Source organism: Balaenoptera musculus, chromosome 4 (genome assembly GCF_009873245.2).
Source record: "Balaenoptera musculus isolate JJ_BM4_2016_0621 chromosome 4, mBalMus1.pri.v3, whole genome shotgun sequence".
NCBI classification, from domain to species: Eukaryota; Metazoa; Chordata; class Mammalia; order Artiodactyla; family Balaenopteridae; genus Balaenoptera; species Balaenoptera musculus.
This window is the reverse complement of record NC_045788.1, coordinates 10,333,698-10,360,202: the sequence shown is the minus strand read 5'-3', so window position 1 is coordinate 10,360,202 and position 26,505 is coordinate 10,333,698. Positions and strand designations below refer to the sequence as shown.

Genomic DNA, 26,505 nt, shown 5'->3' with positions numbered 1-26,505 from the left:
CTGAAGGAGCATGCCCCTCTTCTTCCGACTCCCCCCACTGCCCAGCGACCCCCCCCCCCCACCTTCTCAGAGGCCAGTGCAGAGCAGGCATTCAGATGCTGTTGTGGGCAAGAGGGGCTTGTGACAAGAGCATCTCCCCCAGCTCCACTCCTTTTCAGAAGGATGAGGACGGTGGTCCTCAGAAGGGGAGGGAGGGTCCAGCCTAGCTTTACAGCACCACCTGCGGGAGGCTGAGTGTGCAAATAGCCAGCGAGCTCCCTGCATTTCCATCCCAGGTACAGCCTTCCGGAAATTGGGAGGGAATACTCTTTCCCGCCCCTTTGGGTGGGGAAAGAAGCCTTCCTGTGAAGGAGATTCAAATCAGAACTCCTGGGATGTTCCTGTTGGGTTTGGTCCTAGCGGTGACGGCGTTTGTTTTCCCCGGAGTCGTGTTCCTCGGGTTGCACAAAGCCTGGGAACAGTGAGGGCATTAGGACCAGGAGCAGGGCGCATGCCTGCCGCGTCTGGCAGACCTTCTCGGGCCGGCTGAGCGGGGAGCTATGTGTGAAAGGAAATTAGGCTGCTGCCGGCTTCACATCTGTTGAGCTGACCCGACCTGCAGGGTCCAAAAGAGGACGGCTGTCAGCTTTGCCAGACTGAGGACCCACCGGCTACCCCCAGACATCTCATAGCAGCCTGACAATTCGTGCAAGGGGGGGGGAAGCGAAACACGTGGGACTAGACCCCTGAGCAGAAAGGAATCAGTATTTTTCCCAAAGAGGAAAAGGGCATCAAAGGGTGGGGGTGGAGGGAGGCGCAAACAGTTCAGTCTGAAGTCCCTGTGAACGGGCTTTTGGAAGGCAATTAAAGACGTCCGCTCAGAGAGGACCTGGGCTGGGACTTGGGTCCGTGGCTTTCTGACTGTGAGTGGAAGCCGGTCTTACACACGCTGCTGGCAAATGTCAGCCGGGGAAAAAAGGAGCAGGTTAAGTGACCGGCACAAAAAACTTCCAGGTGGACCCAGGAAGCCCGGTTCTGCTGCCAGTTCGGAGGAACCCGGGGCAGGAGGACACAGTGAATTTGAACATGACCTGTTGCGTCTGGCAAGTTCCAGCCACATGCTGGTAAGGAAGCGGTGCAGGCGTGGACCCTGCAGACCGCAATTCCTGCTGCTCCTCCTGCTGCTGGGATGCGCGCTGCTGATGCTGGCCGCGCTGCGCCCTCCCGCGCCGGCCCTGCCCCAGGCTGCCCCAGCTCGGGTCGCCGAGCACAGCCCCGAGGCCGGGTACCGCCTGGACTTCGGGGAATCCCAGGAGTGGGCGCTGGAGTCCAAGGACGAGGACCAAGAGTACGGCCCCCTGGAGGACCTGCCGCCCTTCATCTCGCTGCGGGAGGATCAGCTCCTGGTGGCTGTGGCCTCTCCCAGGGCGAGAGGGAACCAGAGCCAGGGCAGGAGAGGTGGCAGCTACCAGCTCATCAAGCGGCTGAGCAGGAGGCCGGACGAGGACGCCCCAGAGCGGGACTGGGCGGCCGAGGAGGAGGATGCGGCGGAGGCATCTGAAGAAGAGGCGCTGACCTCGCTCAGCCTGGAGGAGGCGCTCAGTGCGCGCATCCCCCTGCAGAGGGCGCTGCCGGAGGTACGGCATCCGCTGTAAGTAGGCCCTTGCTTCTCCTTCCCCCGTTCCTGGAGGGCAACCGGCAAACTCAGGGATGCGGACTTTCTGCATTCTGCTTCCACTGCCTTAGGGCAGCGCTTCTCCACGTGTGGTCCCTGGCCCAGCGGCAGCATCCCCTGAGGACGTGTTAGAGATGCAGAGGCAGAAGCCCTGGGTGGGGTCCAGCGATCTGTCTTTAACCAGCCCTCCAGGGGAGAACCCCCGTCCTAGAGACAGAAAAGGAGGAACTCTTCCTTGTCCCTTCTCACCCCGTCCTGGGTTCTAGTCCTCTGTCTCTGTGGATTGTCAGGTCAAACAGCTTTATCTCTATAACCCAGAGGGGCCTAGAGTGGGTGTTCTCCAAGACACTTCCAGTTCCAGCACATTTTAATATTATGATTGCTGGGTTTACTTTTATTTTGGATGAAGGTAACAATTGCAGCTAACCTTTATGTGGCTCTTGCCATGTGCCCGACTTTAATCAAAGAGCTTTTCATGTATTGACTCAAAAATCCTTACAACTTATAATGATGGGTGCTAGCACTACTATCATGCCTATTTTATGCATATGAAAATGAGGCACAGAGAAGCCAAGTGACTTGCCCACAGTCACACAGCTAGTAGGTGCCAAAGCAGGGATTTGCTCCAAATTGCCTGAGCCCCCCACTCTACGCCCCCTTCCTTAGTCGGCGAAACTAAGGGGACAGGTCCAGGACCCAGGATCTAGAATACTGCACTCATGCAGCCTGACCTGGCGGGGTGGCCCCACCCCCAGGAGGCAAGCTGGGAAGTAGGATGACATACAGGCTGTGCCCAGGGAAACGGTGGGCTCATCCTGGACTCCCTGCCCTCCCCACCATTACCATGGCAGGTCCAGAGGAGGGGTCTGGTTACCAGCATCCAGGGGCAATGCAGCTGGGTAGTTGGGTGACTAGGTCCCTTCCCTATAAGCACAGCTCTTCCCAGAGCCCAGAGTTTCCCGGGAAGCAAAGCCATCCTCCAGCCCTCTGGGTGGGAGGATTGGAGTGAAGCAGCAGTTGGGAGCAGGACCACATACTCCTCAGATCCCTGATGGGGCTCCTCTGAGCCTGGCCACTCAGCCGTTCGCCCTCAGGGGCGTGCAGATGCAGTCGCCTGGAGGGTGAAGCCTCCTTAGACTGTGTACCTCAGGGCCTCACCCATGTCACCATAGCCCCAGCCCTGATGCTCCGACTTCAGGTCTTGGCTGAAACAGCTCTTTTCAGGCAACTCCCAGACCCATCCAGGCCCCGCCCCCTCATCACAGTTTTGTGCTCTCTGCAGCCTTAATTCGTAACACTCATGACAACCGAAGCTAAATGGTCATTGATGTATTGGTTTATTCAGTGCCTGCTTCCCTTGCCATGCAGTGAACCTATAGTCCCAGCACACAGTAAAGAAACGATTGCTGAATGAATCAATATATCATTTCCCAATTCTTTTGATACATCTTTTCATTGGCCTAGAGCAAGGATGTTTTACCAACCAGGCACACGGCCTCGATCAAGAGTCTCTGGCTCCCAAAGCTGTGAGTGTGTGTGTGTGACTCTGTGTGTCTGCATCGTGCAAGTGTGGGTGAATTGTGTTGTGCGTGTGTCAAATGGATGCTGTGCATGTGTGTTGTGTGTAGTGTGTTAGTGGTGCCCGTGTGCCTGGTGCCTGTGTATGCTGTGATGTGATGTGCACGGGTGCGAGCTGTGTGGTGTCTTGTCATGTGTGCATGTGTGTTGTTGATATGTCAATGTTCATGTGTGTATGCATCATGATTGTGTGACACGTGCACGTATCATATATGTTGTGCACATGGCATTGTGCCTGTGTGTTGTCATGTGGTGCTTGGGTTGTATGTTTTTGTGGTGCATGTGTCATGACTGTGTGCACATGTATGATATGTATGATGTGCTTGTGTGTGTGGTGTGTTTTATCCAAGCGTTGCGTGAGTGGTGTGAAGGGCATGGGTGTATTGTGTGTGTGTGATTCATGTGTGTATGTTGTGTATGTTGTGCACGTGGCGTGATGTGCACCCCTACTGTGCTTGTGTGCATGTGTGTGTGCTGTGATGTACGGCTTGTTTGGCGTGTTTGTGTGGTTTGCGTACATGCGTATTTGTTGTGAGTGTGCTGCACGTATGCATTGTGTGGTGTGTGCTCCGTGTGTTATAAATGTGTTGTGCAAGCGGTGCGTGTGTACTTTTGCAAGTGTGTTGTCTGTGTTATGCTTGTGGTGTGAAGTGCATGGGTGAGTGTTGTGCATCTGTGTGCATGTGTGGGTACACTGTGTCATGCATGTGACGTGCACGTGTGTATGTGTGAATGCGCGTGTGTGCACCACTTCTGTGGGTGCCTCTTCCAGCCAGGGTGACCAACTAGTCTCAGTTTGCCTGGACTTTCCCATCGCAGTAACCCCTCGGTCCCAGGCTAACCGGGCCGGTAGGTCTCCCCGCCCAAAGCTTGGCTCTGTCCGGCAGGGTGTGGCGCCCTCTTCTGGCCACAGCCTGTCCCTGCAGCCTGTGTGCCCGGCCTGAGCCCCCAGACTCCCCTCCCCCAGAGGCACACAGGCACTGGCGCCGCCCCTTCCTGGCAGGCTCCAGGATGCACAAGGGATTCTCTGCAAAGTAAGGCAACAACCCTCCCTCCAGGGTGCCAGGACTCTCCTTCTCCCATCACTCTATTTATTTATTTTAAAAAAAAATTTTTTTATTAGAGCATAATTGCTTTACGATGTTGTGTTAGTTTCTGCTGTACAGAAATCCGCTGTATGTATACACATATCCCCTCCCTCTTGGACCTCCCTCCCCCCCATCCCACCCATCTAGGTCATCACAGAGCACCGAGTTGAGCTTCCTGTGCTTTATAGCATGTTCCCACTAGCTATCTATTTTACACATGGTAGTGTATATATTTCAATCCTAATCTCCCAATTCATTCCACCCTCCCCTTCCCTCCCTGTGTCCACATGTCCGTTCTCTACTTCTCCGTCTCTATTCCTGCCCTGCAAATAGGTTCATCTGTACCATTTTCCTAGATTTAAAACTGGGCCCAAAAACAACCCATAAAAGAACAGCCATCTCTTAAGCACCTACCCTTTGTGTCTGAGGACACTCTTTATGCCCACCAGATTGCGTAGAGCCTGTTTCTCAAATTTCAACACGTATGCAAATCGCCCCAGGCATCTTGTGAAAATGCAGAGTATGTTGGTAGTTGGCCAGGGGTGCGGCCCCAGATGCGACATTTCTATCAGGTCCCAGCACTGATGGTCCAGAGACCACAGTTTTAAGCAGCAAGGGACTACATCACTGGTTCCCAAAAGTATGTGCATATTAGATTCCTGCAGATTGTTTGTTTAAAACGTAGATTTTTCAGACTCCATCGCTAGAGACTATCTGTGGCTCTGAGTTGGAACCCAGCGATCTGAATTTTTACAAGCTGATACTAGACAGTTTGGGGAACCACTGGTATAGATGGTGAGTGGAGAGGTAGTAGGGTTCTGGAAGTTTCCATGAAGGAGTTAGTTCTGGGATTGGAGAATAGAGAAGAGAGGCAGAAAGGAACACAGTCCCCTTCATGGCCCAGGGTTTTATACTTAAACACAAATGTCAGGTCAGCTGTAGCTGGCTGCACGCTACCTGCTTGTGCCAACTTACAACTTGTGTTTACCGTTTGGCCCGTGTTTCCCTGGTTTATATGCCCGCAACTGTGACTAAATCATACGCCCATAGAACAGTGGACCTGGGGTTGAATTCTGGACACCACCTCTTACTGTGTGACCTTGTGTAATCACTCAACCTCTCTGAGCCTCGGTTTCTCCAACTGTAAAATGGCGATGATAATAACACCCTTGCGTAGGGTTGTGGATCAAATGAGATGAAGTGTGTGCTGATTCCCCCCCACCAGCGCCCCCCCCCCCACCCAGTGTTCAAGTCCAAACAGAAGATGCCCTTATTGTATTCTCTAGCATAGGACCTAGGAGTGAGTTGGAAAGAGGGAGGAAGATTGGAGCGGGCAGCTGTGGGCCTCACACCACTGTCCTTTCTCTGACCCATGAGTTATTTTCTGCCCCTCCAGCTGCTAAGTCATCACAAATTTGGCAGCACATCAGAATTACCTCGGAAGTCATAAGAAGGACTCCTGCGCGGGTCCCACTTTCAGGGATTCTTATTTAGTTGGTCTGGGGTGAGGCCTGGGTAGTCGCCTGGTAGGTCCAACGTGCAGCCAGGGCTGAGAACCAGGGCTGCGGGGCACCAGGCCCTCCCCCGCCAGTGGGGGCAGGTAGGAAGGAGCATCTCCTCCTCTGCTCCCCCCCTCCCCCACCTCCTGCCCCCAGAGGCCACTTTGGCAGGAGCTTTGGTGTCAAGGAGGAGGGCTGTTGCAGTCCACAGGGTCAGGTCAGTTCCTGGTGGGCAGCAAGACACCCAGGATGGCTTTGGCACCTGGGCTGCAAAAGAGAGGAGAGGCAGCTGACAGGGCATCATCAGTAAATCTGGGAGAGTGGGCATGGCCCCTTGGGGAGGGGTTAGTCGCCTGGGGCAGAGACTGGGGGCTGGCGCCCAGCTCATCCCCTTCCGGCAACAAGAGAGGGAAAACAACCCAGTATGTGTGGGACTTGGCCAGCCAGGTGTCGAAGGGAACCCACAAGCACCAAACCCCCGAGTCCAGCGTAGCCACGGCCGGGAGCGGCGCCTCCCTGGATCTCCACCCTGGATCCGGTCCCCACAGTGGGGTTGTGGTATAGACAGAGCTGAGTGTGACTCTTTGAGATCGATTGCACTTACGGTGCCCAGTGCAGTGGGGTCTTGCCTTGTGCTTCGGGCCAGCCTCGGGGGTTAGATCAGAAGCGATCAACCTGCATCTTATCTTTTTTTAATGACTAGGGAAAGCTGGTGTTATTTGCTGCAGTGCCACTCAAAGTGTGGGCCTCAGACCTGCAGCATCAGAAATGCAGAGTCTCAGGCCCGCTCAGACCTACTGCTTGAAAAACTCTGCTTTTAACAAGATCCGCAGGTGGTTTATGTTCATGTTAAAGTTGAGTGAGCTGATGAGGCCTACGGTTCACAGCCCTGCCTGCATGTGAGGGTTTTGTGAATCATCACGGCCAGGCTCCCCACCCCCAGACCAACCAAGCAAAATACAACTCACCGGGTCTCGCTCCCTAAGTGATTCTTGTGTGCAGTCAGGCCGGGAGCTACTGATCTAGGTTCTCTGAGGTGAAAAGGAACAGAGACACTCATGTGACTGCAGGTGGCAGGGTTACTTCGAGTCTTCCCAGGGAAGTAAGGAGCAGGGACTGTCCAGGGAAGACTGCAGGCAGTGCAGGAAGGGGACAGGAGAGAGACTCACGGGTCACAGTGCTCCTGGGATTGTGCCTTCCTGACGTCCTCCGGCAGCTGGAGGCCCGGCACTCACTCCTGTTGCAACTTCCCTGCTGATGTCCTGCTGATGTCTTGTCCTCTACTCAAGCTGTCGTCTAGCCCCCACCTGTATCAGCATCACCCGGGCGCTTGCTCACTAGAGATGCAGACTCTCGGGCCCCACCCCAGACCTCCTGGACCCAAAATCTGCATTTATGGAGATGCCGGGTGATGTGGGTGCCTGTTAACATCTGAGAAGCGCCGGGCTACCTCTTGGCTTCTGCTGCCTCATCGTTGGCTTACTGCCCATTCTGTGAGCTGCTACCAGCTGCTGACCCTCGCCGTGTGTCTGAATATCACCTTGAGACCAAGGATCGGTCTGGGGCAGCTGGCCATTCTTGGGGCAGCTGTCCCTGTTAGGGGCAGCTCTTGCGCCAGGAGCCTTCAGTGTTCAGACCAGAGACTCCTAGTCGGTACCCATCTTTAGTCCAGGGCTAAGGAGCCAGGATCAGAGCAAAGCCAAGGGTGCCTGGAGCCCCTCAGAAGGAGGCTGGGAGACTTCAGAGGACTCCCACAAAGGGAAGGGGATTGCATGCACCCTGTGTGACTTGTCTCCACTGTGGCGAGTGACAGGCTGCCAGCCTCAGCCTCACCTACAGGCTCCAGCCCTTCCGCATTTCTCTCTCATCTGTAAGCTCCTTTGTCCATCCTTCTAAGGCATCGTCCGTAGGCTGTGTCCCCAGCCGCTCCCTCCCCAGGTCTGGCCTGGAAACTGGTGTCCCCGAGATGAGCTCTACCAATTAGAGACACAATGGGCTGAACACTGGGGTTTTCACAGAATGCAGGAAGTTGGTATTATTGTCCTGTGTCTATAGACAGCCAGCCTATACCCCCCTTGAGAGCAAGAATAGTGTCCATCTTCATTCATTGAATAATTATTTGTTTAGCGACTATTAAAAGTGAGAAGGTGAGCAAGTCCTAGCCCGACCCTCAAAGAGCTCAGGGTACACTGAGGGAAGCAGACAAGTAACCAGCTGTTACATCGCTGGGCTCAGGGCTGAGACAGGGAAGCCCATCTCAGTGCGGGGCCTCTGCTGATTTGGTAGGAGCAGGGGGTCAGTCACTCCAAACCAGCTTTAGAAAACCAGGCAGAAACCTTTCTACTCTGGCCAGGCAAGGGAAGGGCAGGAGAGGGTTTGTGTCCCAGCCAGGCCATCTGGTGCACTGCCGTGACTCATTCTCTTCAGAATCAGCCTCCAAATGCATGTTCTGAGTTCGCGGGGGACCCTGGAGCTGCATGAAGTGAGGGCGTCCATCTGTGTGTAAACACAGACGCAGGCTCTCCTGATCTTGGAGTGTGAAGACATAAAGTTTGCACTCATTGAGCAGCTCTCCTGGGCCTGAATGATCCCTTTTTATCCAGGCAGCAGCCGTGGGCTGGAGAAAGGTCTCAGACTCCCTGTGCTGGCTAATTAAGGGATATAAATAAATAGCAGAGCCAAGATTCAAAGCCACATTGATTTGATTCCAAAGCCCTGATTCAAAGCCACATTGATTTGATTCCAAAGCCCTGGGTCTTTCCTTCCCCACCTGCTGCCACTCAGAAGATGGACAAATGAGGTCAGGGTGGGCTTTTGGACACTTGTGTGATGTATACAAACTGAGACAGTAAAATATTCACCAGGAATATGGTTGAAGGACAAAGAAAATGCCTCCATTATTTAATAGTGAAAACATGCATTTCTTCTTGGATCCCTTCATGAGTACCTGGTGACACTTGGACACTGCTTCACAATGTACAAAAGCTGTTTCTCTGCCCCGCCTCATCCACCCCCCGCCCCCCCCAGCAAAGCCGTGGCACAGACAGAGCAGGAAAAACATCCCCACTTGACAGAAAGAACCCAGGTCACCAGGGGAGGGAAGTGACTTGCCCAGGGCCCCTGCATGGACCACTTACCTTTTGCTCTCTTGTTTGTTTACCTACCTACTTTATTCCCTCAAATGACTTGAAGATATACTATGAAATAGAAAATTGCTATTAATATCATGTTTAGTCAAGATAAAGGGAAGTATACTTTAGAAAATCTTTCCTTCCTTTCCTGGTACAGGCCAAGCCCCTTCCCACCTCCAGGCCTTAGCAGAGGCTGTGACCTCTGCCAGGAACACCTCTCCCCACTCACACACCTTCTCTGACTGTGTCCCACCCACCCTCAGGTCCTGGCTTCAGTTGTTGAATAATTCTTCAGTTTTCTGTTTAATAGGATATAAACTCCATGATATCAGAGGCTATCTGAGTTTGGGTTCCCCCAAAGCAGACCCTAAGGACAAGGAGTTGTTTTGCAGGTGATGCCTGGGAGGCCTGGTAGGGGACAGGGAGGGTGGAGCAGCCAATGAAATGTGGGTTTGCAGGCAGTTACCTCTGCAGGCAGCTAGAGCTCAGCCCTGGGGGGAACCTGGGAGACAGCATCTCGCTGTTACCCACCCCCAACCTTAGGGTCTGGGTTGCTGGATATTAATACACCAACTCATTTTAGTCACTGACTGAGGGCAGCTCCCAGGGGTGGAGGGAGGTTACTCTCCACCTCTTCAGGCAGCTGGTGCTTAAGGAGAGCATCTCTGGCAGTCAGAGAAAATGCTCCAGCAATTGGAAGTCAGGCTGTGCTGTATTATATGATATCCCCAAGGGGATATGGGCAGGGCACCACAGATTCTGCTTCAAGGATTTTATCTACTTAATTCATCTTCCAGTCCTCACACATAGTAGGTTGTCAGTCAATATCAGTTAAATGACTGGATAGAAAGATGGAAGATCAAGATCAAAGAGAAAATTAGAATGAAAATAAGCAACCAATGACTAAATATCCTACTTCCTTACTCTGAGCTTCCTGGCAGCCAAAGTGAAAAAGGAAACATGATAAGTATCATGATCATTGTTGCTCAGGAAGAGGAAACACACCAGGTCCTCAGAGGAGGAAAAGCTTTTCCTGGCACATCTATCTGACAGGAATTTCCCTCCAAAGTTGCGTGGAGGGGATAGAAAGTGCTGGAGGAGACAATTCCCCTCCAAAGGTGTTACAGAGACTGTAATGCAAAGCAGGTGTCCTGAAATGCCTTCATGTACTGTTCTCTGATCAAAGCCGAGAGCATGATGTCAAGCAGAACTCCACAGAAGCAAATTTCCAAGGCAGCCAAGACAGTGGGATCAAAGTAAGTTGCTTTCTGAGGACTTTACTGAATCAGTGTAGACAGTCCAGAGCTTGTGATGAAACCAATGGATTGCATGTTCTTCAAATAACCATCCCCCCCCATCACAGTCACTGTGATCTGGACATCAGAACCCAAGCCTCATGACTCTGAATCCAGAACATTCTGTTAGCACTTCAGTCCAAGATGGTTAAGAGCACAAGGTTTAGAGTCACACTGACCATCAGCAATTTGCTGTGCAACTTTAAACAAGTCACTTAAGCTCTCTGGGCTCTAATTTCCTCATCTTTAAAACGGGACTGTGTATCCATTATCTAGTGCTGCATACACATGACCTCAAAATTTAGTGGCTTGAAAATTGGACGTCATAAAATTTTTAAATTTTGTGCTTGAAGAAAGTGAAGACACAAACCCAGAAATGGTAGAAAATATTTGCAAATCATATATCTGATTAGGGATTTGTATCAGAATATATAAAGGACCCTTACAATAACAATAAAAAGATATCCGACTTAAAAATAGGCAAAGGATTAGAATAGACATTTCTCCAAAGAATACATAGAAAATAGCCAAAAAGCACATGAAATGATGCTCAAATCATTAGTCAGTAGGGAAATGCAAATCAAAATCACAGTGAGGTACCATTTCACCCTCACTGGAATGGCTAAAAAAAACCCCAGACAATAACAAGTGTTGACAGGGATGTGAAGAAGTTGTTGGTGGAACATAGAATGGTGCAGCTACTTTGGAAAACAGTTTGGCAGTTCCTCAAAATATTAAACATAGATTTACCACATGACTCGGCAATGCCAGTCCTAGCTCTATACCCAAGAGAACTGAAAACTTGTTCACACAAAAACTTATACATGAATGTTCGTAGCAGCATTACTCTTAATAGCCAAAAATGGAAATACTCAAATGTCCATCAACTGATGAATGGATAAATAAAATACAGTCTATTCAAACAATGGAACATTATTCTATTCAAACAATGGAACATTATTTGTCAGTAAAAAGAATGAAGTACTGATACAGGCTTCAACACGATGAACCTTGAAAACATTATATTAAGTGAAAGAAGTCAGACACAAAAGGCTGCATATTATATGAAGTTTATAATCTTTAAGTAGTCCTCTAAAATAACTCTACTTCTTATCCTCATTTTACAGATGAAGAAACTGAGGCCTAGAGAGGTATTCAGGCCCTTGGGAGGCTTGCAAGAAATAATAATAACTAGCATGTATTGAACTGTTACTTATGAGTAAGGCACTGGTCTAAGTACTTTGTATGAATTAACTCATTTGATCCTTCCAACAAACCCATTTTACAGATGAAAAATACTGAGGTTAAGTAAAATGCATGCTCAAAAAGGACTTACTGGAATCAAAAGTATTTCAAAAAATAACAATTGATTACTACAGATGTGACTGGTTCTGCAGATCTGGAAATTGTTGAAAGGAAAGATGGTTATCAGAGAGCTTATGTCGCTTGTCCAAGTCACACAAGGACAGATCCAGGATTTGAACCCAATGCCAAAGCTTGATGACACATATGGACTCTTCCTAAGATGCCCTGAACTGTCACGGTGTTTGAGCCCTCAGGGAATCGCATGCCACATCCCCCTTCTCCACGCTGTGCTACCACATGGGCCCATCTGCCCATCCCTATGAGACCCAGTGCTGCCCATGGGCTGATGACCATGGACCGCAGAAGCCCAGGCATGTATCCAGAGCCCTTCCTTCCACAGGGGTCTACACAGCCTGCACTGCCCACAGGCCCCTGTGCCTGCTCACCCCGCCCCCCAGAAACAAAAGAATCAATCCTGGTTCCTCTGAAGAGCATCTCCCTGGCCCCGAGACACAGGCCTCGCCACACCTCTGTTGATGATACTTAGCACTGCGCTCGGACCACGGTGAGAGCACTGGCCTTCCCGCGGGAGCCCACGCCGCTCGGCCCTGAAAGACCACGGTACCGCCACGGCTATTTCCAGTTCACGGCTCCTGGCAGTTCTGCGGTTGCCTGAAGAGGTGTTCCAGCACCACCTGTTTATGTCTTGGAGGCCGTGTGAGCATCTTTCCACGGGGCAGGTGAAGGGTCCTCTCGGAGCTGGTGCCAGGACACCTGCCTCCACGGCTCAGGGAGGTACCGCCCTTGGCCTTGGAAGAGCTTCCAGAAGCCCATTTGCCTTTCAAAGTCCTCGCAGCCTATTTTGCTCATCCCAGCCTTGCCTGTCATCTCTTCACCCACCTCTCTCACCAGGAAGAGAGAACACAGTTCTTTCTATGCATAAAACCTAGAAAACCCTAGTGGAGGGAGAGGAGGGGAGTCCTATGAGATTCTCTTTGAAACCCCTGCTCCCCTGGTTGGTCCCCTTCCCTTCCCCCTCTCCTATGCAAAGAAGAGTCAGGAACACAGAATTTCAAGGCTGGAAGAGCCTTCGTGATCCACCCTGCAGTGATAATACCTCCTCTGATCATGGCAGCGAGTACTTACACAGCGCTCGGTGCCAGCACTGTTCTTAGTGCTTCGTGAAAAAGCCGTCTCATCTTCACAGCAGCCCTGCAACACGGGGGCTACTGTCACCCGCCTGCAGAAACCAAGGCCCCAGGAAGCCACGTTACTTGTCCAGGGTCATTTGCACAGCTAGGAAGTAGCGGGGCTCCCGCGTCCACAGCTGAATCATCTCTGCAGAGAATGTCCTGTGAGGCCAAAGAGAGAAAGTCGGTTGCCCGGGGTCTCCAGCTCTGTAGCCCAGCAGGAAGCTCCCCCATCTCCTGACTTTGAGGAGTGAGATCTTCAGGAACTGGAGCCTCAATCAGATCTTTTCTGGGGATGGGGTTCCTGCTGCACGCCAGACCCTGTGCCAGGCACTTGTTTCTTACAGAAGCTTTGAAGTGGGTGCTGTGGGCGTTCCCAGCAGGCAGAGGAGGAAATCCAAACTTCTGAAACCGTTCAGAAGCGTCTCATGCTATCCTGTGAAGTGATTGTTGAAAGATAGCTGCATCTTACAAAGACTATCATAAATACGGGACACATGCTCATTACGTCCTGTCTTTTTCCAAGATAGCTATAAAAGAGCCACCGTCTATCAGGTGCATAGAATTATTCTTAGATTCTCACAACAGGCCCAAGGGGTAAATATTATTATCCTTATTTTTCAGATGAGGAAACTAAGGCTGATAAATATTGAGTATATTACCCAAAGAAACTCAGGGAGCAGCAGGGGGGAGATTCAAATCAAAATTTGTCTGATTCCGAAGTCCAAGCTCTTTTGACCACCATTCTACAAGGACACATGCATGTACACAGACAAAAACACACAGACACACAGACACAAAGACACACACACACAGAAGTGTTGTTTCCTGTCCCCATATTCTATAGATTGGGGTGGAGAAGGGGCCAGGCCCCGGGGAAGGTATGGCTGTGTTCTGCCCTGAGGTGATGAACTTCAGTCCCTCTGAATCTGCACCCATGGGAATCCCATATGCAGCCCTCCTTGTCCCCAGACTCCTCTGCTGTCTGACTTGGAAAACAGCCAGCCTCTGAGCAATCGCCCAAGTAATGTTTTGGGGTTTTTCTGTACTCACTGAGTCCACTGAGGCAAGATTTCTTTTCAACAGCCGTTGGAGGTCCCCATCTCTAGAACCCCTGGATCTGCCAATACATACAACCACACAGGAAATGCAGAACACACAAAGGAAAATTTGAACCTGTTTGTTTGTGAGCAGATCTAGAGCAGTTCTGGGGGCAGAGTGGAACTTCTCGAACTCAGGTAGGCTGCAGGAGGAAAGCTCCACCAGGGCCTGGGGTGAGAGGAGGGGCTGTGGGGTGGGAGAGAGGGAGGGTAGAGGGGGTCGAAGACTCAGCCGAGAGTGCAGCGTGCGCTGGGGCCTCTCAGTTATCGCCCCAAAACTTCATGGGAACTGGTTCACTTTGGATGTGTTATTTGACCATCCCTGAAATCAAGCTGTCAAGGTTCATGTACAGTGTAGTTCATTATTTTATTCATCTTACGGATGCTTCTAAGGACACTGTCATCTCTTGAGGGACTTCTTTCTAAAGTCCACAGGAATTTCTTTTAGAAATTAGTGCTAGGTGTAAAAACTAGTGAAATCTAAAGGAGGTCTGTATTTGAGTTAATAGTATTGAACGATGTCAAATTCCTGGTTTGGATCATTGTGGATCACTCGGCAAAGCTGGGTGAAAATAACACGGGAACTCTCTATACTATTTTTGCAACTTCTTTTGAGTCTTAAATGATTTCAAATGAAAAAGTTATAAATTGTAAAAAAAAAAAAAACAAACAGTCTAGAAAGAACATGCTTTACCTAAAATATCTGGTATGTAACTTTTCTGATGGTAATAATTCTATTGCAGAATAAACCTCCCATTTTACTTTGGCTACCAGGAAGCTCAGAGTCAAATTTTAACTTCTCTCTAGAAATACCAAGGCCCTTTTGACGTATGAATGTATGTTCTTTCTCCAGATGTTGGCTTTCTACTTGTCAGCTAAAGAAAAATGCACAACCTAAGAGTTGCCAGCTATGTTTTATTTGGGAACCTTACTGAGGACCATAGCCCGGGAGACAGGCTCTCAAATAGCTCTGAGGAACTGCTCCAATGAGGTAGGGGAGGATACATAGGAGGTTTTGCTGAAAACAAACAAACAAACCATGGAGTTGAACATCAAAAGATAACTGCTAATTACAAAACACAGATATCTCAAGTTAATGATTTTAGCGCTTTTCTATGTAAGGGAAGATGCAAAAGTCTGGGCTCATTAAAATTATTCCTTAGATAGGTATCTTAAGTATCCTCTTTTTCTGCATCCTGAATCCCCTCAGGGTGCATTGTGGGTGAGGGAAGCACTGGCTGTTGGCTTGATGACTACATTCTTTTTTTTTTTAGTGGAATGGCAGGCGACATTCTTTGTCCACACACTCTTACTTCTATTTCCCTACTCTTGACTTTTCAGCCTTATTTTTTTCTTTTACCATTATTTTATGGTACATATTTCTTGAGAGTGACTCTAAATACTTTATGAAAAGAAATAGTGTATAAATACAGAAACAATAAGACAATTGTCACAGCTACCTTATGAGATGTTCATGTGCTTTTTTGTTTAATTGTCTAAGATTTCTGTTTTACCATTAAATTAAAGTACTTACCTAGTATCAATCCCCCACCACATAGGATTTTGCCCAGAGAGTCAGGGGCAGGTTTCCAGAGTGTTGAGAGCTCCAGCTTTGGCTGGGACGCACCCGGCAGAGGGATGTCCAGCTGGTGAGCAGCTCGGGCTGACCCTTCAGGTGGCATCTCCCCCGAGCAGGGCCAGCCTCCTCTGGTCATCCCTCCGTGTGCAGCCCCACCAGCACAGAGGCCTTTGGATGCTGGAAGTTTGAGGTCCTTGAGACAACCCCAGTTCAAATGCAAATACTCCTCTGAGGAGGGACCAGTGGTTTCAGCAGCTGCAGCCTAGACAGGAGCGCTCTGGAAGTGCATTTTAGGAAAGTGCCTTTTGTGGACAATGTGAGCCACACACTGCCCCATGGATCAGATTGTTATTAGAGTTCATTCCACTGTGGATTCGCTCAGCGCTCTCAACACACCTGCTGCACAACAAATATAGAGCATCCCATTCACCTGGAGAGGAAAGTGGGACCTGACAGCCTCCGGGCAGAGGCCACACCACGCACCACACCGCCCCACAAGTTAAAAGATAAAAGATAAAGTTTGGGGCTTCCCTGGTGGCGCAGTGGTTGAGAATCTGCCTGCCAATGCAGGGTACACGGGTTCGAGCCCTGGTCTGGGAAGATCCCACATGTCACGGAGCAACTGGGCCCGTGAGTCACAACTACTGAGCCTGCGCGTCTGGAGCCTGTGCTCCATAACAAGAGAGGCCGCGATAGTGAGAGGCCCGCGCACCGCGATGAAGAGTGGCCCCCGCTCGCACAACTAGAGAAAGCCCTCGCACAGAAACAAAGACCCAACACAGCCAAAAATAAATAAATTAATTAATTAATTTTTTAAAAAAAAGATAAAGAGAGGATTCTAAAGGCAGCAAGAGAAAAACAAAGAGTTCCTTACAAGGGAACCCCCATAAGGCTGTCAGTTGATTTCTCTACAGAAACGTTGCAGGCCAGAAGGGAGTGGCAAGATATATTCAGAGTCCTCAAAGGGAAAAATCTGCAACCTAGGATACTCTTCCCAGCAATATTATCATTTAGAATAGAGAGAGAGAGAAAGAATTTCTCAGGCAAGCAAAAACTAAAAGAATACAGCAATACTAAACCTATCCTAAAGGAAATATTGAAAGGTCTTCTCTAAATAGAAAAGAAGTAAGAATCTATAGGAAAGAGAAAATCACAGTTGGAAAGTAAATCACTTAAATAAGCCAGTACACAGATTTTTTAAAAATTAAAAATTTTCTGTTAAAGCAATAATAACCACAATGAACAGCAAAAGAATGAAAATGAAGATGTAAAATCATAAAATCATCAAAATCATAAAATATGAAGGAGGAGAGTAAAGAAATATAGATTTTTTTTTCTAGAATGTGTTTGAGTCTATATCACTACCAGTCTAAAGCAATTAGATATAGGAAGATGAGTTAACATACTTGAAAAACAGGGTAACCACAAATCAAAAATATACAATAGAGTCACAAAAACCAAAAAGAAAAGAACATAAGCATAATACAAAGAAAATCATCAAACCAGAAAAGGAAAAAGAAAAAGAAAGGGACAAAGAAGAAATTTAAAATCAATGGGAAAACAAGGTTAAAATTGGCAATAAATACATATCTATGAATAATTACCTTAAATGTCAATGGATTAAATGCTCCAATCAAAAGACACAGAGTGGGAAAAAAAAAAAAAAAGACACAGAGTGGCAGATTGGATTTAAAAAAACAAGAACCTACAGTATGCTGCCAACAAGAGACCCACTTTAGGGCAAAGGACACACATAGATTGAAATATTGATTAACATGTATTATGTGTCAGATGCTGTACTAGATTATAGGAATATAAAAATAAAGAAAATAGTTTCCCTGCTCCTAAACGGATGATCTTTCACGTTCACAGGACACTTACCATGTACCTCGTTTAATCCTCACAACAGCTCTAAGAGGTTGGTAATATTATCATTCATTCCCACTTTACAGATTAGGACAGTCATCTGCTGAGAATGGTGGTAATAGCTCTCAACTGTTATGGGAGAGGCATGGGTGAACACTGTAAAGAAGCTCTCGGAACCCGAGTCCTGGGAGATAGTGGACAGCACTTCTGTCAGGGTGTAATGGGTTCTCTTTATGTGGAAATTCTGAGAAAACCCAGAGAGAGCCGGTGAGTTGGGAGGACAGCCATTGGCTGAAGAAGCCCCAGCCAGGGCCTGCTGTTCCCCTCAGCGCCCTGCTTCTCTTCCCTGCAGGTGTCTGCAGCAGCATCCTGGAGACAGCCTGCCCACAGCCAGCGTCATCCTCTGTTTCCACGACGAGGCCTGGTCCACCCTCCTGAGAACCGTGCATAGCATCCTGGACACAGCGCCCAGGGCCTACCTGAAGGAGATCATCCTGGTGGACGACCTCAGCCAGCAAGGTGCCCGCGGGCTTCCTCCAGGTCCCCCGGGGAGTGCCTGGACCCTGGGGGGTTCCCATGCACAGACTGGGGTTTGGAACCTGTGCAGGGAAGGTTCCCCAAAGCAGACCTGCAGATGGGATGCAGGCGCAGGTAACTCATTAGTGAAGAGCCCCAGGGGCACTGCTTCTCTGTGAATACCAAAGACGTATTCTGCTGGTTGAATCCTCAGATGCAGAACCCTCAGATACAAAGGGCTGACTGCACTGTCCTTTTATATAAGGCACTTGAGCATCTGCAGATTTTGGTATCTATGGGGGGTCCTGGAACCAATCCCCTCACCCAGATACTGAGGAACGACCATACATTGTTCTTTCCATCTCCACTAGTTTGCTTATCTGGGTGCACTCAGCATGCCCATACACATAGCGTTTCTGATCTTGAATACAAAGCCTAACAAGCTTGCCTCATCCTGTCAGCTCTATAGATTGTCATTCCTAAAAGGATGTTCAGACTTTTGGTCTCAATTTCTTACCTCCCATTTTCTCTTTGACCCACTGCATTGCCCCAGTCACCGCTACCACTGCAGTGAGACCGCTTTGGCCAGTGCCACCAATGACCTACCGGCAGTCACATGAAATGGACCCTCTGTCTTTGACTTCCTTGACCACTGTGTCTTAGGTCAGGTACCCTAGAAGCAGAGCCTGAGATGGGGAATCATGTGCATGTGATTTGGCGGGGGCGGTGCTCTCAGGGGAACACTGTAGGGGAGTGGGGAAAGCAGGAGAGGCAGAGGAAGGAGCTGAACTTAGATGTAGTGTCAGATGAAGTTCAGCCACAGCCTGATCCCAGGGGGAGCTCTGCAGTGTAAACTGCACCTCGGCATCTGTCTTGCCTTGAGGCAAGGGAGCGGGCTTGGTACCCCGGCAATGGTGGGTCATTGACTCTGGCACCTGGGGTGAGGGGTATCATTCTGCATGACTCCCTGCCACTCGCAGGAGAGGTGGTTCCAGTACTCTAGGGCACATCTCCAGGGAAGGCTGCTGATTGCCATTAGCAGCCAACCCACAGCAGCTGGGCACATGCAAAGCAAACCAAATCAGTAAAAGGGATCTCAGGGCTTCTGAGTAGGGCACCAGCAGTATCTGCTTCAACCTCATTGCTGCATTTAGAGAATGTGAGCGAGTTCTCTCCTCTCTTAGTTTTACGACACCATGTCTTTTGGTGTTTACTGGAGAGAATCCTGACCCACCGAAACTAAGGAAGCATTTTACACCTTAGCAACCACCACAATGTCCGTGCTGCTCGGGACTCTTATGCTCACCACAGCTCCCAAGATAGACTGACAATGATCCTAGTGACGGTCATCGCCATCTCGCGGGCTGTGGCATCTGTGACCCCACTGCCCTGTCGATTCCAGGACAGCTCAAGTCGGCTCTCAGCGAGTATGTGGCCCGGCTGGAGGGGGTGAAGTTGCTCAGGAGCAACAGGAGGCTGGGCGCCGCCAGGGCCCGGATGCTGGGGGCCGCCAGGGCCACCGGGGACGTGCTGGTCTTCATGGACGCCCACTGCGAGTGCCACCCGGGCTGGCTGGAGCCCCTCCTGGCCAGAATAGCTGGTGACAGGTAACTCACCCCCGGGGGCTGCAGAGCAGGAGGTGGGAGAGGGAGAAACAGTCCACAGCCTCAGCCACTCGGAGAACACCCGCCCACCGCTGCCTGTGCTGACTGCCAGCTCTAGTAGCCAAGCCAAGGAGTAAGAGTCATGGCCAGAGAAAAAGGAAAATTTCCAAGGGGAAATGGGCAACACCCCCTTAGAGGTATTCGTGGCTCCAGAGGCTGTCAAGAGGCTCAAGAGCTGTTTCCCACTTGAAGACTGGTCTGGGCTCCTGTCTTAGGAACACCTAGTTCTTAAGGTTACTTAGTTCTCAGCCGGGGCTGGGCCTGCTCCACAGGGAGAAGCAAGGTGGGGCAGGGAACAGAGCACCTCCATTCGAGGGCGTAAGTGATGGAAGGCAGTCTGAGGAATCCTGTATATGTGTGTGTGTGTGTGTGTGTGTGTGTGTGTGTGTGTGTGTGTGTGTGTGTGTGCGTGTGTGTGTGCGTGTGTGTGTATGTGTGCGTGTATGTGTGTGTATGTGTGTGCGTGTGCGTGTGTGTGCGTGTGTGCGTGTGTGCATGTGTGTGCGTGTGTGTGCGTGTGTGTGCGTGCGTGTGTGTGTGCGTGTGTATGTGTGTGTATGTGTGTGTGTGTGTGTGCGTGTGTGCGGTGTGTGTGTGTGCGTGTGTGTGTGCGTGTGTGTGTGTGTATGTGTGTGTGTGTGTGTGTGTGTGTGCGTGTGTTGAAAAGCAGCGAGGGGATCAAGGTGCCTCCAGCCCTGCAGAGGGAGCAGCCTTCCTCCTGTCTGATGCCCACAGGAAGCTCTCCAGCCTCCGTCCTTCTCCACACCCCTCAGCAGGCAGAGTCCTGGAAGGGCCAGCGTCAGTCTTGGGGTCGCACCTGAGCAGCAGAGCTCTGGGAAGAGGGAATTCCGAGCTTTTTGCTTCTCAGTATAAGATACTTCTCACAAACACGGAGAATTTGTGTGAACTTCCAAAGTGACTTTACACATTGTAGAGCTGGAGGAACATCCAGGCCTGGGAAAAATAAAGAGGGGTGAGATGAACTAGGGTTCATTCTTCCTTGCGGTAAAAAGTTTGGTGGGTAAGTTTGCAACTGCAGGTAGCTTTTGGCTCTCTGGACAGTGTTGCCTTGGTTGACCTCACATATTTCAGTTAGCTGGTGTTTGTTGATGGCTCCATTGAAACCCAAACGCTTGACCTCCTGGAGCTTAGAAAGGCTTGAGAGAGGATCGATCTCGTGTCTGCCTGAGAGTTAAAACTCAGTTCACAAGTGACAGGATGATGGAGTGAGCCCTCTCCTAGCTCCTTCCAGGTCAGACAGGGAAGCTTTGCTATTTTGTTTTAAGTGAAGTCCAAGAACACCAGCTACATCTGTAGATTCGAAACACAAAGCTAAATATAAGATTTTTTTTAACCACATTTTATCGAGTCCCTAGACTGTAGTTACTTCCTAATTCAGCCCTGGTTGGGCAGCTGCTATGGTCCATGGGAATGAAAACCAAAACAAGGAAACATCTTTCACTTCATTCATTGACATTTTATTCTTTATCTCTATCCAAAATGTACTCAAAGAGGCTTATGATGAATCACTTATGTATCTGGCTAAAATAGAAGGGAAAGGAGATTTCAGAAAGGAAAAGATAGTGTTAGAAATCGGGGATAGGGACTTCCCTGGTGGCGCAGTGGTTAAGAACCCGCCTGCCAATGCAGGGACACCGGTTCGAGCCCGGGTCTGGGAAGATCCCACATGTCATGAGGCAACTAAGCCCGTGCACCACAACTACTGAGCCTGCGCTCTAGAGCCCCCGAGCCACAGCTACCAAGCCCGCGCGCCACAACTACCGAAGCCTGCGCGCCTAGAGCCCGTGCTCCGCAACAAGAGAAGCCACTGCAATGAGAAGCCCGCGCACTGCAACGAAGAGTAGCCCCTGCTCACCCCAACTAGAGAAAGCCTGTGCGCAGCAACAAAGACCCAACACAGCCAAAAATAAATAAATAAGTAAATTTATTTAAAAAAATAAAACATACAGGGAAATCTAGCAAATTTAAGTTTAAAAAGAAAAGAAAGAAATTGGGGATAATACAGTTATTAGAAGTGAGCTTTACCTATGACTGAGCCTCCAGCAAGACAGAGTAAAAAGAGAAATTTGATGAATTTTAGGGTGATTGTTTTCTGATGAAAAGGGATGTACACCTTTGATCAAGAAGGACACAGCTCAAAGGTCTGGGACGAATTGATTGTGTGGACACTTGAATGCAGTTTCCTTTCTTGTCCTGTTACCATTACTAAGATGGCACAAACTTGATGGGGTTCTTTAGAATTCAGCCACACAGCTTCCCTGGCTCTTGATTCTGAAATTCCACAAAATGCTTTGCCCAGTAGCCAAATACATCTCGTCTGCTCAGCTCATTCCACAGTAAGTGGAGACTTGGGAGGGCACCCTCCTTTCTTCCTTGACCTTGCTTCTCCCTTTTCTTAGGTCAGCGCGAGATGCCCCAAAATAGCGGAGGCCAGAGAGATTAAGTTCCCCTTACCTTCCAGAGGGAACAATGCGAAAAGCGCAGGAAAAGCATATCAAGATCCTTGCTGTAAATATAAACCCCATGACTCTTCACGCCAAGGCCAGTCACTTGAGGCCACAGATTAAAGCAGATCATTGAATCCCAGGACCACCTTGGCCCTCTCCATATGGGCTGGGCTCGTGCCAGCCCTGGCTGTCTCTGAGGTGGATGGAAATTGATGGGAGTATAAAAAGCATGGCTGGCATCTCTTTTCCAGGAATCTTCCTTTTCTTAGACTGGTAACTTCCAGCCACCCCTGAGTTCAGGCCTGATTCATTCCATGGTACGGATTTTAGAAGAAACTATTGTGAGAGGCCAGAAAAAAAAATGTGAGTGAGATACTGACTAGGTAGAGGGCAGCTACTGGTATACCTAAGTGATTACTTGTTTAATTAAAAGGCAGAGTTTCCAACCTGTACCAATTTCCCACATCACCCTCTCTGAGGTCACGTAATCCCAGGCTGTGCAAAAAAATTGGGATAAAATACAATTACCAACAGCAACAGTAAATGAGCAAATCAACCTAGACTCACGACTTTGCTGAGAGACACCACGTACTCATACATACACACACTTTAACAATGAGGACCCTTTTGGGGCTTGACAATCCTGATTCCTCAAGCCAATGATGTTTTATGATCCAGGGAGGAACAAGAACTAGACCCTAGAGCAGGGGCCATGAACCCTCTGCAGCTGTGCATGATATTTTGTATATGTGCGTACGATTATTTTTCTGGGGAGGGGGTCCATAGATTTCCCCTGATTCTCAAAGGGATCAAAGACCCCCAAAGAAGTCAAGAGCCACAGTCCTAGAGCATTACAGCTGAGAAAGACCTTTGTGAGAAGTAGTTCAACTTCCCATTTTATGAATGAGGCAGCTGAGGCCCAGAGAGGTGCAACAGCTATCTCAAGATCATACAGCACATTAGTGGCAGAGCTGAGCCTAGGTCCCTATTCCCCTGTCTCTCAGTTTTATCCTGAGAGGTTTTTAAAGAAAGGGGGGGCTTCTCTGGTGGCGCAGTGGTTGAGAATCTGCCTGCTAATGCAGGGGACACGGGTTCGAGCCCTGGTCTGGGAAGATACCACATGCCGCGGAGCAACTGGGCCCGTGAGCCACAACTGCTGAGCCTGCGCGCCTGGAGCCTGTGCCCCGCAACGGGAGGGGCCGCGATAGTGAGAGGCCCGCGCACCGCGATGAAGAGTGGCCCCCGCACCACGATGAAGAGTGGCCCCCGCTTGCCGCAACCAGAGAAAGCCCTCGCACGAAACGAAGACCCAACACAGCTAAAAATAAATAAATAAATAAATAAATAAATAAATAAATAGAGTAGCTATTAATTAAAAAAAAAAAAAAAGAAAGGGGCAGGCATGCTTTTTAATGAAATGGGCCCCCGATTCCTTATGGAAAAATATATTTTCTAGGAGAGTACTGTTCAGTAGAAATAGAACATGAGCCACAGATATAATTTAAACATTTCTAGTAGTCCCATTACAAAAGAAAAAGAGACAGATGAAATTAATTTTAACAAAATATTTTAGTAAACCCAATCTGTCCAAAATATTAGCATTTCAATACGTAATCTGAGGTTTGTACATCTTTTTTCTTTCAAACTAAGTCTTCTAAATGCAGTGCATATTTTACCCTTACACCACATCTCAGTTCGGACAGATGCTGTTTTAGGTGCCGAGTAACCGCGGGTGGCTGATGTCTGCCATATTGGGCAGCACGTGTCTGGATTACGTTTCTGTCCCCCAGCAAGTGGAGGGTGTGTATCCCTTATCTGATTCCTCGATTCTTTCCAGGAGCAGGGTGGTGTCTCCAGTCCTAGACGCGATTGACTGGAAGACTTTCCAGTATTACCCCTCCAAGGACCTGCAGCGCGGGGTATTGGACTGGAAACTGGATTTCCACTGGGAGCCTTTGCCGGAGCGAGAGAGGAAGGCCCTGCTGTCCCCCATCAGCCCCATCAGGTGAGGCTCCTTCACTCAGCCTGCTTTGCTTTTACTGCCTCAGGGTGGACTCAGCACCAGGCTGCCTGGGCTAATCCTGGTTCTCCTAGTTTCCTAGCAAGTGACTTAATCAGTAAATTGGGGATAGTCACGGTACTTACCTTATAGGGTTGTTGTGAGGTTTGAATGAGCTAATATATGAAAAACATTTCAGAAAGGGCCAGACACGCAGCTATAGGTGTTATTATTCTTACATTGTTATATGAACGGAGTCCAGCGAAGCTTCCAGATACTGGAGTGGAAAGCGGAAGCACCTTGTCTGGGGCCTCAACCCAGCTCTGTCTTACCGGGTAACACTGGAGTTTCCCTGCCTGGGGTGCTTTCTTGATAAAAAGGAAGAATTCAGCCAGGTGAATGCTAGGACACCGTAAGTCTCAAAATATGTCCAACTTTATGGTTTGCTTCTCATGTGTTTGGCCTTTGGACAACTATTCTATTTAAGTCAATGTTCTAGATATCTTCTGCTTTATAACAAACCGTCCAAACTTAAAGGCGTGAAACAGCTGTTTTATTAAGAGCATGGACTCTGGGTTGTGAATTCTGAAAGGGAGCATTGGCGTTGGCTGTCTCTGCTCTGTGGTGTCTGGGGCCTCAGCAGGACTATCCCTTACTAGACTAGACTGGCTGGAAATGACTCAACAGCTCTGGGCAGGAATCCCCTGGAGTTTGATGCTGGCCGTCACTGGGACCCAGCGGGAGTTTCTTCCCCATTCTCTCCATGAAGTCACTGCAGGCAGGTTAGTTGGGGTTTCCTACACCCTGGCATTGGGTTCGGAGAGCAAGTATCCAAAAGAGCCAGGCAAAGCAAGCTGTATCCCCCTACTAATTAAAAAAATAATTTATTGAGGTGAAATTCATATAACATAAAATGAACTATTTCAAAGTGAACAGTTCAGTAGCATTCAGTACATTCACAATATTGGGCAACCACCACCTCTTTTTAGTTCCAAAACATTTCCATTATTCCAAAGGAAAATCCCTTACTTAGTGTCTCCGGCTGTCCCCTTTCCCCAGACTCTGGCAATGCCCAATCTACTGTCTGTCTCTATGGATTTATCAATTCTGGGTATTTCATATCAATGGAATCGTACAATAGGTAACCTTTATGTGTCCTCCCTCACTTACTGTGATGTCTTAGAGTATGTATCCCCTTTTATAACTAAGTCTCAGAAGTCACCTAAGGTCACTTCCTCCAAAGTCACAGGCCCACCCAGGTTCACAGGAAGGAGACGTGGACCCACCTCTCAGGGGGGTCAATGTCAATGTCACGTTGTAAGAAGAGCCCGTGGGATAAGGAATCTGCCACAGCTGACCTGCCCAGTGCCAAGCAATTACCCAAGTTGTTTCCAAATGCCTAGGCCAGGGACACGAAGTGAAGGCATTAGGCACAAACAGGACTTCCAAGGGTCTGCCCGAGGGTGTGCAACTCTAACAGCTGACACGTGATAAACCATGAGCTTAGATACGCAAAAAATATTTCTTTTTATTTTCTACTAACTGGACTTAGGCAATTTCTATCTTGACCCCTGCTTCCTTATGGCAGAAACCTTCCAGACAAATTAGACAAATTCAGTGATAGCTTAGTCATCTCATCTTTAAATCTGTCATCCATCCTTCTCCACCCTCCCATCCCCCTGGGGTTGATTTTGAGCTCCAGGCTTCTGTCGGGGAGGTGGGTGGGGAGGGAGTGCCCCACCTTGGGCTTTAGCTGTCCTGCGTCGGTGTTCACCACGATGCACCTTCACTGGTCATGGCCTCTGATGCGGGGCTGGCACGCTGTCCCCAGTGGCCTGCACCTTCCACGTGGCATCTGCTGAAGTCCCACATCTTCTCCTGGCCCCCAAGGCACAGCACGCACTGGTGTGCTGATGGTCCAGGGGCCTCCATGGAACTGCACCCACCACCTTCTGCCTGGATCCCCAGGGCCCCCATGACCTTCTGCCTGGGTCCCCAGGGTACCACCTAGACCCATCTCCCGGGACCAAAGGTGGTCAGGGGGTTCCTGAACTCCCAGGGCAGCCAGATGGGAGGTGGGCAACATGCCCCCTGCTCTCTGATTCCCAGACAACAAGCATGGGATCCTCCTCTTCCAGGAATTAACCCCGAAGACGTAAAGGTGGACACGAGGTCCTTCTCAGGGATCTACCTGCATCTTTGTCTCTTGGTCTCCCCACAGGCTCTCTCTTCTCTCCTCAGGGTGGAGGATCTTCTCTAGTTTGGACATAGAAAATGCTGGCTCTGTGAGGCTGATCCCTCATCTTAGGCATAGGTGGCGGCTTTGTCATTCAAACTTTAAAGCTCAGAGTCTGGTGTCTTCGTTCTTGGCTCTTGGGCCATGTTGCCGTCAGCTCAGTGGTCATAAGAAAATACTGCATGTTGGGTGGCTTAACCCACATTAAATTTATTTTCTCACAGTCCTGGAGGGTAGAAGCCCAAGATCAAGTTTCTGGCCAATTTGGCTTTTGGTGAGACTTCTCTTCCTGACTTGCACACAGCCCCCTCTTCCTGTGTCCCCACATGACAGAGAG

The 26,505-nt window shown here is 49.4% G+C and overlaps 1 protein-coding gene across 4 annotated transcripts in view; it reads left to right on the top strand.

Annotated features, from left to right (window-relative positions):
* The first annotated feature begins 411 nt into the window (after positions 1-411).
* The window catches only part of GALNT15 (polypeptide N-acetylgalactosaminyltransferase 15), a 40,338-nt gene continuing 14,244 nt past the window's right edge, over positions 412-26,505 (top strand). For all 4 annotated transcript variants that reach the window (XM_036851904.1, XM_036851905.1, XM_036851907.1 and 1 more), the window contains exons 1-4: positions 412-1,630; positions 17,638-17,804; positions 19,204-19,408; positions 23,771-23,938. In XM_036851904.1, coding sequence (XP_036707799.1) covers positions 939-1,630; positions 17,638-17,804; positions 19,204-19,408; positions 23,771-23,938 — 1,232 coding nt within the window. In that variant the 5' untranslated portion in view covers positions 412-938. The remainder of the gene's footprint in view (positions 1,631-17,637; positions 17,805-19,203; positions 19,409-23,770; positions 23,939-26,505) is intronic.